Source organism: Abramis brama, assembly GCF_963993115.1.
Source record: "Abramis brama genome assembly, chromosome: 12".
NCBI lineage: Eukaryota > Metazoa > Chordata > Actinopteri > Cypriniformes > Leuciscidae > Abramis > Abramis brama.
Genome location: NC_139974.1, coordinates 1,403,862 through 1,415,909, shown reverse-complemented (window position 1 = coordinate 1,415,909; position 12,048 = coordinate 1,403,862). Strand labels below are relative to the sequence as shown.

General features: G+C 38.6%; 1 protein-coding gene across 2 annotated transcripts in view; it reads left to right on the top strand.

Moving 5' to 3' along the window:
• Positions 1-7,853: 7,853 nt before the first annotated feature.
• Positions 7,854-12,048, top strand: part of fhod3a (formin homology 2 domain containing 3a) — a 67,530-nt gene continuing 63,335 nt past the window's right edge. The window contains exon 1 of one of the 2 annotated variants that reach the window (XM_084131174.1): positions 7,854-8,234. In XM_084131174.1, the coding sequence (XP_083987300.1) occupies positions 8,070-8,234 (165 nt within the window). In that variant the 5' untranslated portion in view covers positions 7,854-8,069. The remainder of the gene's footprint in view (positions 8,235-12,048) is intronic. The other variant, XM_084131175.1, reaches the window with a different exon arrangement.

The following is a 12,048-nucleotide window of genomic DNA, read 5'->3' as shown; positions in this document are numbered from 1 at the left end:
CTATATTAAAAGTGCTGTAATCACTGTAGTGAGTAAGGGAACGTGTCGTGTTTAACTCATGGAGTCAGTGAGGCAGAACACAAGCGCTGGGTTATTATATAACTCACTGAACAGGGTTATTTTATGATGATCAGCAGATGATTGTACATTATCATGTTTGACAGCTATAAATGGATGTGACATAACTGTAGTGTGTGAGCAGAAAGAGAGTAAAGAGAGAGTTAATGACGGTGGAAATCACTGATGATCATTTACACAGGTTACACTCATGATCAGGGAACATTCTCAGATCGTTCGTCCAGTAATATTAATACAACGTTTGTTGAAAGTTATACATTTCTTATGTTTTTTGTTTTTGGGCATCAGTTTTTATTTTTTGGCCCTTATTAATTTAGTTTCAAGTGCAGATTCTTAATGTTATTTACATAAAAACACATAAGGCGAGAGTGGGGTAAGATGAGCCACCCCTTTATCTGGGCAATTGAACACTTTTATTGTCATGTGACCATATATTTTGTAACCGCCCATCATTTCTGCCAGACACACCCATTTACTTTAAAAGCTATTTTTGACTTGACAAAGTAAATTTTTTGCATAACCGATTTAATGGCTGTTACATCAAAGCAAATCTGTCCAGGTCTACATATATTTATGATCCACATTGGTGATATAGCAATGTATAAAACCATGCAAATCATTTACTTAAATATGATTAGTCTGAATTGGTAAGCTAGCTTTTGTCCAAAATGGCAACTGTGGGGCGAAGTGAGCCAAATGCTGTGGGGTAAATTGAGCCAGCGTTTTTTTACTCATCAAACTCTGTTTAGTCTGTTTTTTAGGAAGGTTACAACTTTGCTGTTAAACATATTGTTTCAGAAATGCAAACATATTGAAATTTCAACTTCATTTGGTTGGCTTTATGTTGACAGCTTTAAGAAAATAAATATGACTTGTAAAAGGAAATTTGATCATTAATTTAGCTTTTAAAAGAGGTAAATTACCTTTACATTTTCACCTGGGTTTGATTCAGATTCAGTTAGAGCCAGATGGTGCAACTCGGATCAACTTACCCCTAATCTTGGGTAAATTGAGCCACGGGAACACTTTTTTTTTATAAGAAAACATATTTTTAGAAACCTTTGTCATAGATGTATTCTGATCATTTAAAATGATTAAAAAAAACATTCTGAAATTACTTTATTATAATATACTTTAATTGTACTTCTGCTCTCTTATCTCGAGGACCACATTTGAGGGAGTAATGTAACTACGTCACCTTAAAGTAAAGTTTAACCAAACATGATTTATTCATCATTCATGGAGCGTTTTTTTCTGAAACGTTTTGACGTTTTAGTTGGATGTTCGTCTAATGTTTTTTAAATGTTACTTCTTGTTTCAGAACATTAAAAAGTTCCAATGTTTGAAGAATAATGGAATGTTTCCTTAACGTTCACATAACCAAGAAAAAACGTTTTTTAAACATTTTAAAAACGGGATGTTTCGGACGTTCAGAGAACATTCGGAAATAGAGGTTCCATATTTCAGTTGCTGGAGAAGCAAAATAAAATCTTTTCTGAAAAATTGATCAAAATAAGAGTTTTGTCTCAAAAACAAGAACAAATTTCTACCAGAAGGATCAGAAAAATACACTTTTATTTTTTTCTGAGCCCACTAACAGATAGCTCGTTTAAGCTTAAACTCTCATTTGATGATATATATACAGTATATATATATATATATATATATATATATATATATATATATATACAGTATATATATATATATATATATATATATATATATATATATATAGGCTATATTTTTTTTTCCTTCAGAAAACGAGGCTTAATTCTCCAGTAACTGTATCTTGATTTCAGAATGTTTAGATGTTTGCACTGTAAAGCCAGAAACACTGAGTGATGTTTAGCAGTGAAGACTCCTGTAATCTCTGAGGACAGACGTCACTCCTGAACTCGTGTTCACCACATCACTGTTTGCTGTTCATTAATGATAATGAGTGACTACAGCACTGATAAGACCCGTTTCTGTGATCCGACGGGACGAATCCAGATCTGTGGAGGTCATTTTCATACATGCTACTTTAAACGGATCAAAAGTGACAGTAAAGACATTTATAATGTTACAAAAGATTCTATTTCAACTAAATGCTGTTGTTCTGAACTTTCTATTCATCAAATAATCCTGAAAAATACAATGTATCAGTTTCCACACGGTTCTCAGGGTCAGGGTTCTGTCGCTTCTGTCCGGTGTATTTCTTGGTTCTGTGACAGAGCTCTGACACTCCTGTTTTGTCTTGTCTGTGTCTTGTTTCATGCTGTGTAGCACACACTTTATCACAGCTTGTGTTTATCGCTGGCTGTGAGCTTTCATGTTGTCATGTTCTGTGTGAACACGTGGCGTATGAGTGTTCTCATTAGTTTTGTGTGAGCACGTGGCTGGTGGTGATTGTGTGTTTGCAGGTTTAGTGAGAGCACATTGTCATGTTTCCTTGTGCCATGTGCTCTCCTGTCGATTGTCTAGCCCTGTCCATCTTGTTCCCTGATTATTGATTGATTTGCCTCACCTGTCCTCCCTCGTTTCCTGCCTTGTTTGCTCCCTATTTATTCTCCTTGTGTGTTCAGTGCTGTGCTGGATCGTTGTTGATCTCATCCTCATCTGCCTCCTATCCAGTGGTGGTTGAAGAATAAGGAATAACATCAGTTTTTACAGATCAATCAGTTCCAAAGAAAGAAATACAGAACCTGTGCGAGTGTGTGTGACAGATTAAAGTTGACTCAGTAACACCAGCTTTATCATTAATGCTTTGTTTAGGATGTACACGGTTTCTGTTTCTGAGAATAAACCTTCACCTGCGTAACGTCAGCAGCTTTATGATCACAGCCTGTGAGGTATGGCAAGCCATTTTAACATTTAACAGCTAGACTGGATATGTGTTGCAGATATCTGTAATTCAGTTTTGCCTAGTCAAAAAGAACATTTCAGATATCCACAACTACATTCTTCCTATCCATAATTGTCATTTCAGATATCCACAAAGACATTCTTCCTAGGACAAATGACGTCTCTTTTGCCATTCATTTGTATGGGGTTTATCATTACAGATATCTACAATTCAGTTGCAGATATCCACTATGTGAATTACGGATATCTGCAACTGAATTGTAGATATCTGTAATTCTAGTTTGAGATATCTTCAATTTGATTCTGACTAGTCATAACTCCAGTTCAAGATTTCATTAATTCACCTCAATTCAAGATATCTACATGTTCCTTTTCAGATATCTTAAATTAAGTTTTGACTAGGCGAAATGACGTTGTAGATATCTGTAACTGGAGTTATGACTAGTCAAAATGGCGTTGTAGATATCTCAAACTGGAGTTAGGGATAGTCATAATTTAATTGTAGATATCTATTATCAAGTTATAGATATCTTGAAATGAATTTTGATTAGAGATATCTGAAATTTGAGATATCTGTAACTTTCATTCTGCCTAGTCAAAATGTAATTACAGATATCTTGAATTAGAGTTTTGACTAGGCCAAATGACGTTGCAGATATCTGTATGCATCATACTTTAGGCGGGAGCAGAGCGTGTTGTTCAAATCATCAAATCACATAGCACCTGTTAACTTTAATTAGCACTGATTAGCACCATGTCGGAGCAACCAGAGTTTTTAATCGTCTTTTTAATGCTGTTAGATACTGTTTCAAACTGAAAAAATAAAATAAAAAATAAGAACTAATCTGAACTAAGAACTTTTTTTCTCATCTAAGGAAGTTAATGTTATTGTACTTCCATGGCAAGAATAGCATGCATGTCAGCATCTTTATTAAAGTGAATTAGTGTGAATCTCTTTCACGCATAAATATTACGGCAACAATAACCTTTTAAGCATGATCATAAACATAGTACTGCAACTTTTTTTTTTTTTTTTTTTTTTATATATAAAAATCATTTTCTGGTGTTTTTTTCGATTACAGCCAACGCCATGACTGCTCCTTTCTTCTTCCATTCATAGAAATAAGGAAATGAACCCACTTCTTCTTTGAATATGGCGGGGAGGGGAAATGGATATCTAAAATAGAGCAACGTCATGCACAATAATTTGCACTAGTCATAATGACGTTTGAGATATCTTTAACTTTCATTCTGCCTAGTCAAAACTGAATTACAGATATCTGCAATTGTCATTTAAGATGTGTGACGAGTTGAATGTCATTTTCAATGACGTCATTGCAGATATCTGTAATTCAGTTTTGCCTAGTTAAAACTGAATTACAGATATCTCTATCTGTCGATTCGACTAGTCACAATTACGTTACAGATATCTTGAATGACAATTCCAGCTATCCAAAATGTAATTACGACTAGTCAGAAAGACATTGTTGATATCTACAATGTTAATTCCGGATAGTCAAAATTAGCTTTTAAATGTTAAAATGGCTTGCCATAGTGAGGCGCTTTGATAAATCACTGTTGAACATTCACAGGCTTTCGCTGATGATCAGGGTCGGTCACGTGACCCTCTGCTGCCCCCTGCTGTCTGTGTCTCAACTCACACTCTCAGATCCACCACCACACATCATTCAGTCTTACAGATCATTAACTAAAAAAAGTTGTTTTAGGGTTTAGTTACCATTTAAAGCTCTTCAGTGAGATTGTGCTGTCGATTAATGACTTAGTTCACGGATTCACAAACCTTGTCAACTGAGTCCCAGAGATATTAAGGTAATATTTTAATAATTTAACAACACATTCACGTTCACACACTGCAGCAAAAAATAAATAAATTAAAAAATAAAAATTTGTATTTACATATACTGAGTATTTTGCCTTTTTTTTTCATTAAAAATATCTAGAAAATCTTAAATCAAGATACATTGATTTACTTGAGAAATAAAATCAAGAGGAGACTTTACAGAGTGCTGGACTTTCGCACTGGCAATACAAGATCTGGACCAAAAATGTATGGAAATAACATCACAACATTTATTTGCAGTTAATACTATATGAGGCAATTATTTCACAACCGTTATCATCCCTTTATTATATACACCTCATGCTTAAAACAAGAACAAGCCAGTCGGGTCAGAAACTTAATTTAAAGAGAAAACAATATTATTATTCTGACCCGACTGGCTGTATTTGTTCTTGTTTTAAGCATAAACTCACCTAATTTTGATATTTTTTTCAGAAAACAACACTCTTGTGTATCTTGATTTAAAGTCCCCCTGTGGTGAAGATCCAGCTTTTAAGTTTTTTTTTATATGTGGATCTCTGAGCTGAGTGAGTGAGTGAGTGAGTGGAGGCGGGGCTCATATACATATTCATAGAACCACGCATACTAAATGAGGCAAGGTGTCGATTTACATTCAAGATATTTTAAAGCATTAAGATTTTTTTTTCTTAAATGTAATTTTGGCGATCAAAGATGAGTTTTAAGGGATACAATTATTGACTACAGGGGGATTTAAGAATGTTTAGATATGTGTACACTGGAAAACAAGTAAAAAATACAGAGGAATAACATCAGTTTTTACAGTGCACGATCAATCAGTTCCAAATAAAAAAAGAAACAAAACCTGTGCAAAGTGACTTGTTGACAAAAAAGATTGAATCCAATATTTGGTGACATATATAGCATGATGAGAAATTATAGCGAGCAATTTAAAAGGCTTGGTATTTTTTGACCAGGAAAAGAATATTAATTTTGTTTGGGCATGTGTGAGCAAAGTCAGTCGATTTTAGTCCAATGCGATAACATTAACCACCATGAAGTGCTGATTTAGGACCCCAGTAGTATGCCTGATCTAGCTGTTCACGTGATTCTTACTGTAATCAATCAAACTTTAATTCATGTACTAATCTTTTCTTTTTATCTTGATTATTTATATACACTGCTCAAAAAAATTAAAGGAACACTTTGAAAACACATCAGATCTCAATGGGGAAAAATATCATGCTGGATATCTATACTAATATGGACTGGGTAATGTGTTATGAACGAAAGGATGCCACATCGTTTGATGGAAATTAAAATAATGAACCTACAGAGGATTGAATTCAAAGACACCCCGGAAATCTAAGTGAAAAAATTATGCAGCAGGCTTGTCAATTTTGCTGAAATTTTATTGCAGCAACTCAAAATGGTTCTCAGTAGTTTGTATGGCCCCCACGTGCTTGTATGCATGCCTGACAACGTCGGGACATGCTCCTACTGAGACGACGGATGGTGTCCTGGGGTATTTCCTCCCAGATCTGGACCAGCGCATCACTGAGCTCCTGGACAGTCTGAGGTGCAACCAGGTGATGTCAGATGGACCGAAACACAATGTCCCAGAGGTGTTCTATTGGATGTAGGTCAGGTGAGCGTGGTGGCCCTTCAATGGTATCATTCCTTCATCCTCCAGGAACTGCCTGCATGCTCTCGCCACATGAGGCCGGGCATTGTTGTGCACCAGGAGGAACCCAGGACCCACTGCACCAGCATAGGGTCTGACAATGGATCCAAGGATTTCATCCCGATACCTAATGGCAGTCAGGGTGCCATTGTCTAGCCTGCAGAGGTCTGTGCGTCCCTCCATGGATATGCCTCCCCAGACCCTCACTGACCCACCACCAAACCGGTCATGCTGAACGATGTTACAGGCAGCATAACATTCTCCACGGCTTCTCCAGACCCTTTCCTGTCTGTCACGTGCTCAGGGTGAACCTGCTCTCATTTGTGAAAACCACAGGGCACCAGTGGCGGACCTGCCAATTCTGGAAATGCCAATCGAGCTCCCTGGTGCTGGGCAGTGAGCACAGGGCCCACTAGAAGACGTCGGGCCCTCAGGCCACCCTCATGAAGTCTGTTTCTGATTGTTTGGTCAGAGACATTCACACCAGTGGCCTGCTGGAGGTCATTTTGTAGGGTTCTGGCAGTGCTCATCATGTTCCTCCTCGCACAAAGGAGCAGATACCGGTCCTGCTGATGGGTTAAGGACCTTCTACGGCCCTGTCCAGCTCTCCTAGAGTAGCTGTCTGTCTTCCTGGAATCTCCTCCATGCTCTTGAGACTGTGCTGGGAGACACAGCAAACCTTCTGGCAATGGCACGTATTGATGAGCCATCCTGAAGGAGCTGGACTGCCTGCGCAACCTCTGTAGGGTCCAGGTATCGCCTCATGCTAAAGATGAGTAGGGAAAAAATGTCAGTGGCCTCCACCTGTAAAACCATTCCTGTTTTGGGGGTTGTCTCACTGTTGCCCATCTAGTGCACCTGCTGTTAATTTCATTAACACTAAAGCAGCTGAAACTGATTACCAACCCCCTCTGTTACTTAACTGACCAGATCAATATCCCAGGAGTTTAACTGACTTGATGCTATTCTCTGATTAAAAAGTGTTCCCTTTATTTTTTGAGCAGTGTAGTTAAAGTGAAAGAAATTGCATTTTTAGATATGTTTTGCGAAATTGTTCATTTTTATTAATAATATATTTCTTTTTTATTACAATCATGTCATAATTAATGAATTCTTAAACAGAATTATGCTTGTATCATATTTGTTATCGAAGTTTTTTTTTCGAAAATATGCTACTACCTAAGCTAACAAAAAAAAAAAAAAACTAGTATATAGCTTCGGTTATATACTAGTATTTGAAACATACAAGTTAAAATACATTAATGGTCGTAATAACGTAGTTCAAACGACTTGAAGTTAAGTTAAAGTGAAGTTAAAAGGTTAACGTTAAATCTCAGCCCGTGTTGTTTCCTGTGGTTACCATGGTGAGACTGAGGACCAGGTGCAGTATTCTGTCTGGCCGCTAGAGCTCGCTGTTTCTCCGTCACCGGCTCCCGCTGCTAAAGCGCTTAATCCCCGGGGGGGTCCGGTCCGGTGAGTCCATGACACGGACAGGCACTCGCGCTCGGCACTGCACGGGAACTGTAACGGGCTCCTGCATTTCCCAGCCGTGTTCCCGTGGATCCACCGAGGCTCCCCGTGGCTGTGTTGTTGTCGTTACCGACGCGCTTGGAAACGGTCGTGGTCGTTACACCGGGATGAATCATGTCTTCGTTTGTGAGCCGGGTTCAGTTTTTAGACGATACCGATCCGTTCAACAGCACCAACTTCCCGGAGCCGACCAGACCTCCTCTCTACACCTTCAGAGAAGATATTCCTCTCATCAACCAGATCGCGGGAGTCCACAGACTCCTCAAAGCTCCTCACAAGGTCAGGACACACCGCGAGTACTTCACTGAAATAGAGTTTAGTGAGGTCTATTTGAACCTCTCTTTATTGCAGGCGCGTATTACAGTACTAATAGTGTATGTTTATACTGTACACACACACACACACACACATGCTCTAAAAATGCTGGGTTGTTTTAATCCATGTTTGGGTCAAATATGGACAAATCAAGCCGTTGGTTTAGATTTTTAAATTACATTTTTAAACCCAACGGTTGTTTTTTTCCATATTTGACCCAAACGTGAGTTGAAACAACCCAGCATTTTTAGAGTGTGTATATATATATATTATTATTATTATCTTTTTTAAGTGTCTAATAAACGTATAACCTATTTAAAATAATAGTAAGTGTTATTTCATTAGCTCAGACTGGCGGGTGGTTGGAGAGTCTGAGGCGCGACAGGTGCGGTTCTGACCCGCTTTTAGAGCCGCTCATTCATTCACTGACAGGACGAAATCATATTTTTAAAACGGAACTGTTTATTGAAATTTTACACACAATATAAGATAAAATCTAAAAATATACGTTTTAATTTTTTTGTATCATCTTTGATGCATCAGGCTTATATATTATGATAGTGAGAATATAGGGAAAATATGCTGCAGATGCTTTATCAATGAGATCTTTATAACAGTACAGTAGATACTGAGATAAAATACATATAAATATCAATATCTGCCAATAATAGGCTATGTCTTAGTAAGATTATATTAAAATGCTCAGTTTTATGATCTGTAGTTTTAAAACATAATGCAATGATTGACAGATGAACAAATAAACCTGATGATTGTATTTGATACTCGTGATTTTTATAATAAATGATGATGATAATCAAGTAAACCTGCTTCAGTCCGGCTGAAATATTACTAACAATATCAGAGTTATTGTTGATAAATCATGTCAGATGTGACTCGGAGAGACTCGTGAAGCTCGAGATGGAGGACACTAACACACTTCACTGGATATGAAGACTGAATGACTGCATGTTTAGATCAGATGTGGCTGCAGAATATAGAGATCTTTTTATTAATAGTGAGAAAGAATTTGCAGGAATAAAAGACAATTTGAAACCAGATTAAACAAATGTGAATAAACGGCAGCAGAACTAACATCACATGATGTTATTGTTTGTGAAATAATATTATACATAATAATATACATTATATTATAATATATTCTGTTTCTGCTGCATCACACGTTTTTATATTCACTTTGGAAATCTGGATTGTAAACACGGATTTGATTCTCATGTGTTTTTGTGTCTGATCTTTATTAGTTTGATAGAGATGTTTGGTAAGTGACATCATATATCCAGTTGTTTTCTCTGGTTTCTGTTCTCTTTCTCTCTGGTTTCTCTCTGGTTTCTCTCTGGTTTCTCTCTGGTTTCTGTTCTCTTTCTCTCTGGTTTCTCTCTGGTTTCTCTCTGGTTTCTGTTCTCTTTCTCTCTGGTTTCTCTCTGGTTTCTCTCTGGTTTCTGTCTGGTTTCTCTCTGGTTTCTGTTCTCTTTCTCTCTGGTTTCTCTCTGGTTTCTCTCTGGTTTCTGTCTGGTTTCTCTCTGGTTTCTGTTCTCTTTCTCTCTGGTTTCTCTCTGGTTTCTCTTCTCTTTCTCTCTGGTTTCTGTCTGGTTTCTCTCTGGTTTCTGTTCTCTTTCTCTCTGGTTTCTCTCTGGTTTCTCTTCTCTTTCTCTCTGGTTTCTGTCTGGTTTCTCTCTGGTTTCTGTTCTCTTTCTCTCTGGTTTCTCTCTGGTTTCTCTTATCTTTCTCTCTGGTTTCTCTCTGGTTTCTTTCTGGTGTCTCTCTGGTTTCTGTTCTCTTTCTCTCTGGTTTCTCTCTGGTTTCTCTTATCTTTCTCTCTGGTTTCTCTCTGGTTTCTTTCTGGTGTCTCTCTGGTTTCTCTTCTCTTTCTCTCTGGTTTCTGTCTGGTTTCTCTCTGGTTTCTGTTCTCTTTCTCTCTGGTTTCTCTCTGGTTTCTCTTATCTTTCTCTCTGGTTTCTCTCTGGTTTCTTTCTGGTGTCTCTCTGGTTTCTGTTCTCTTTCTCTCTGGTTTCTCTCTGGTTTCTCTTCTCTTTCTCTCTGGTTTCTGTCTGGTTTCTCTCTGGTTTCTCTCTGGTTTCTCTTCTCTTTCTCTCTGGTTTCTGTCTGGTTTCTCTCTGGTTTCTCTTCTCTTTCTCTCTGGTTTCTCTTATCTTTCTCTCTGGTTTCTCTTCTCTTTCTCTCTGGTTTCTCTTCTCTTTCTCTCTGGTTTCTGTCTGGTTTCTGCTCTCTTTCTCTCTGGTTTCTGCTTTCTTTCTCTCTGGTTTCTCTCTGGTGTCTCTCTGGTTTCTGCTCTCTTTCTCTCTGGTTTCTCTCTGGTTTCTGTTCTCTTTCTCTCTGGTTTCTCTCTGGTTTCTCTCTGGTTTCTCTCTGGTTTCTCTCTGGTTTCTCTCTGGTTTCTGTTCTCTTTCTCTCTGGTTTCTCTCTGGTTTCTGTTCTCTTTCTCTCTGGTTTCTCTCTGGTGTCTCTCTGGTGTCTCTCTGGTGTCTCTCTGGTTTCTGTCTGGTTTCTCTGGTTTCTCTCTGTTGTCTCTGGTTTCTCTCTGGTTTCTCTCTGTTGTCTCTGGTTTCTCTCTGGTTTCTCTTCTCTTTCTCTCTGGTTTCTGTCTGGTTTCTGCTCTCTTTCTCTCTGGTTTCTGCTCTCTTTCTCTCTGGTCTCTCTCTGGTTTCTCTTCTCTTTCTCTCTGGTTTCTCTCTGGTTTCTGCTCTCTTTCTCTCTGGTTTCTGCTCTCTTTCTCTCTGGTCTCTCTCTGGTTTCTCTTCTCTTTCTCTCTGGTTTCTCTCTGGTTTCTGCTCTCTTTCTCTCTGGTTTCTGCTCTCTTTCTCTCTGGTTTCTGTCTGGTGTCTCTCTGTCTCTCTGGTTTCTCTCTGGTTTCTCTGGTTTCTCTCTGTTGTCTCTGGTTTCTCTCTGGTTTCTGTTCTCTTTCTCTCTGGTTTCTCTTCTCTTTCTCTCTGGTTTCTGTCTGGTTTCTGCTCTCTTTCTCTCTGGTTTCTGCTCTCTTTCTCTCTGGTCTCTCTCTGGTTTCTCTTCTCTTTCTCTCTGGTTTCTCTCTGGTTTCTGCTCTCTTTCTCTCTGGTTTCTGCTCTCTTTCTCTCTGGTCTCTCTCTGGTTTCTCTTCTCTTTCTCTCTGGTTTCTCTCTGGTTTCTGCTCTCTTTCTCTCTGGTTTCTGCTCTCTTTCTCTCTGGTTTCTGTCTGGTTTCTCTCTGGTTTCTGCTCTCTTTCTCTCTGGTTTCTGTTCTCTTTCTCTCTGGTTTCTGTCTGGTTTCTCTCTGGTTTCTGTTCTCTTTCTCTCTGGTTTCTCTCTGGTTTCTGTTCTCTTTCTCTCTGGTTTCTGTTCTCTTTCTCTCTGGTTTCTGTCTGGTTTCTCTCTGGTTTCTGTTCTCTTTCTCTCTGGTTTCTCTCTGGTTTCTGTTCTCTTTCTCTCTGGTTTCTCTCTGGTTTCTGTTCTCTTTCTCTCTGGTTTCTCTCTGGTGTCTCTCTGGTGTCTCTCTGGTGTCTCTCTGGTGTCTCTCTGGTGTCTCTCTGGTTTCTGTCTGGTGTCTCTCTGTCTCTCTGGTTTCTCTCTGGTTTCTCTGGTTTCTCTCTGGTTTCTCTGGTGTTTCTCTGGTTTCTCTCTGTTGTCTCTGGTTTCTCTCTGGTTTCTCTGGTGTTTCTCTGGTTTCTCTCTGTTGTCTCTGGTGTCTCTCTGGTTTCTCTGGTGTCTCTCTGGTTTCTCTCTGGTGTTTCTCTGGTTTCTCTCTGGTTTCTCTCTGTTGTCTCTGG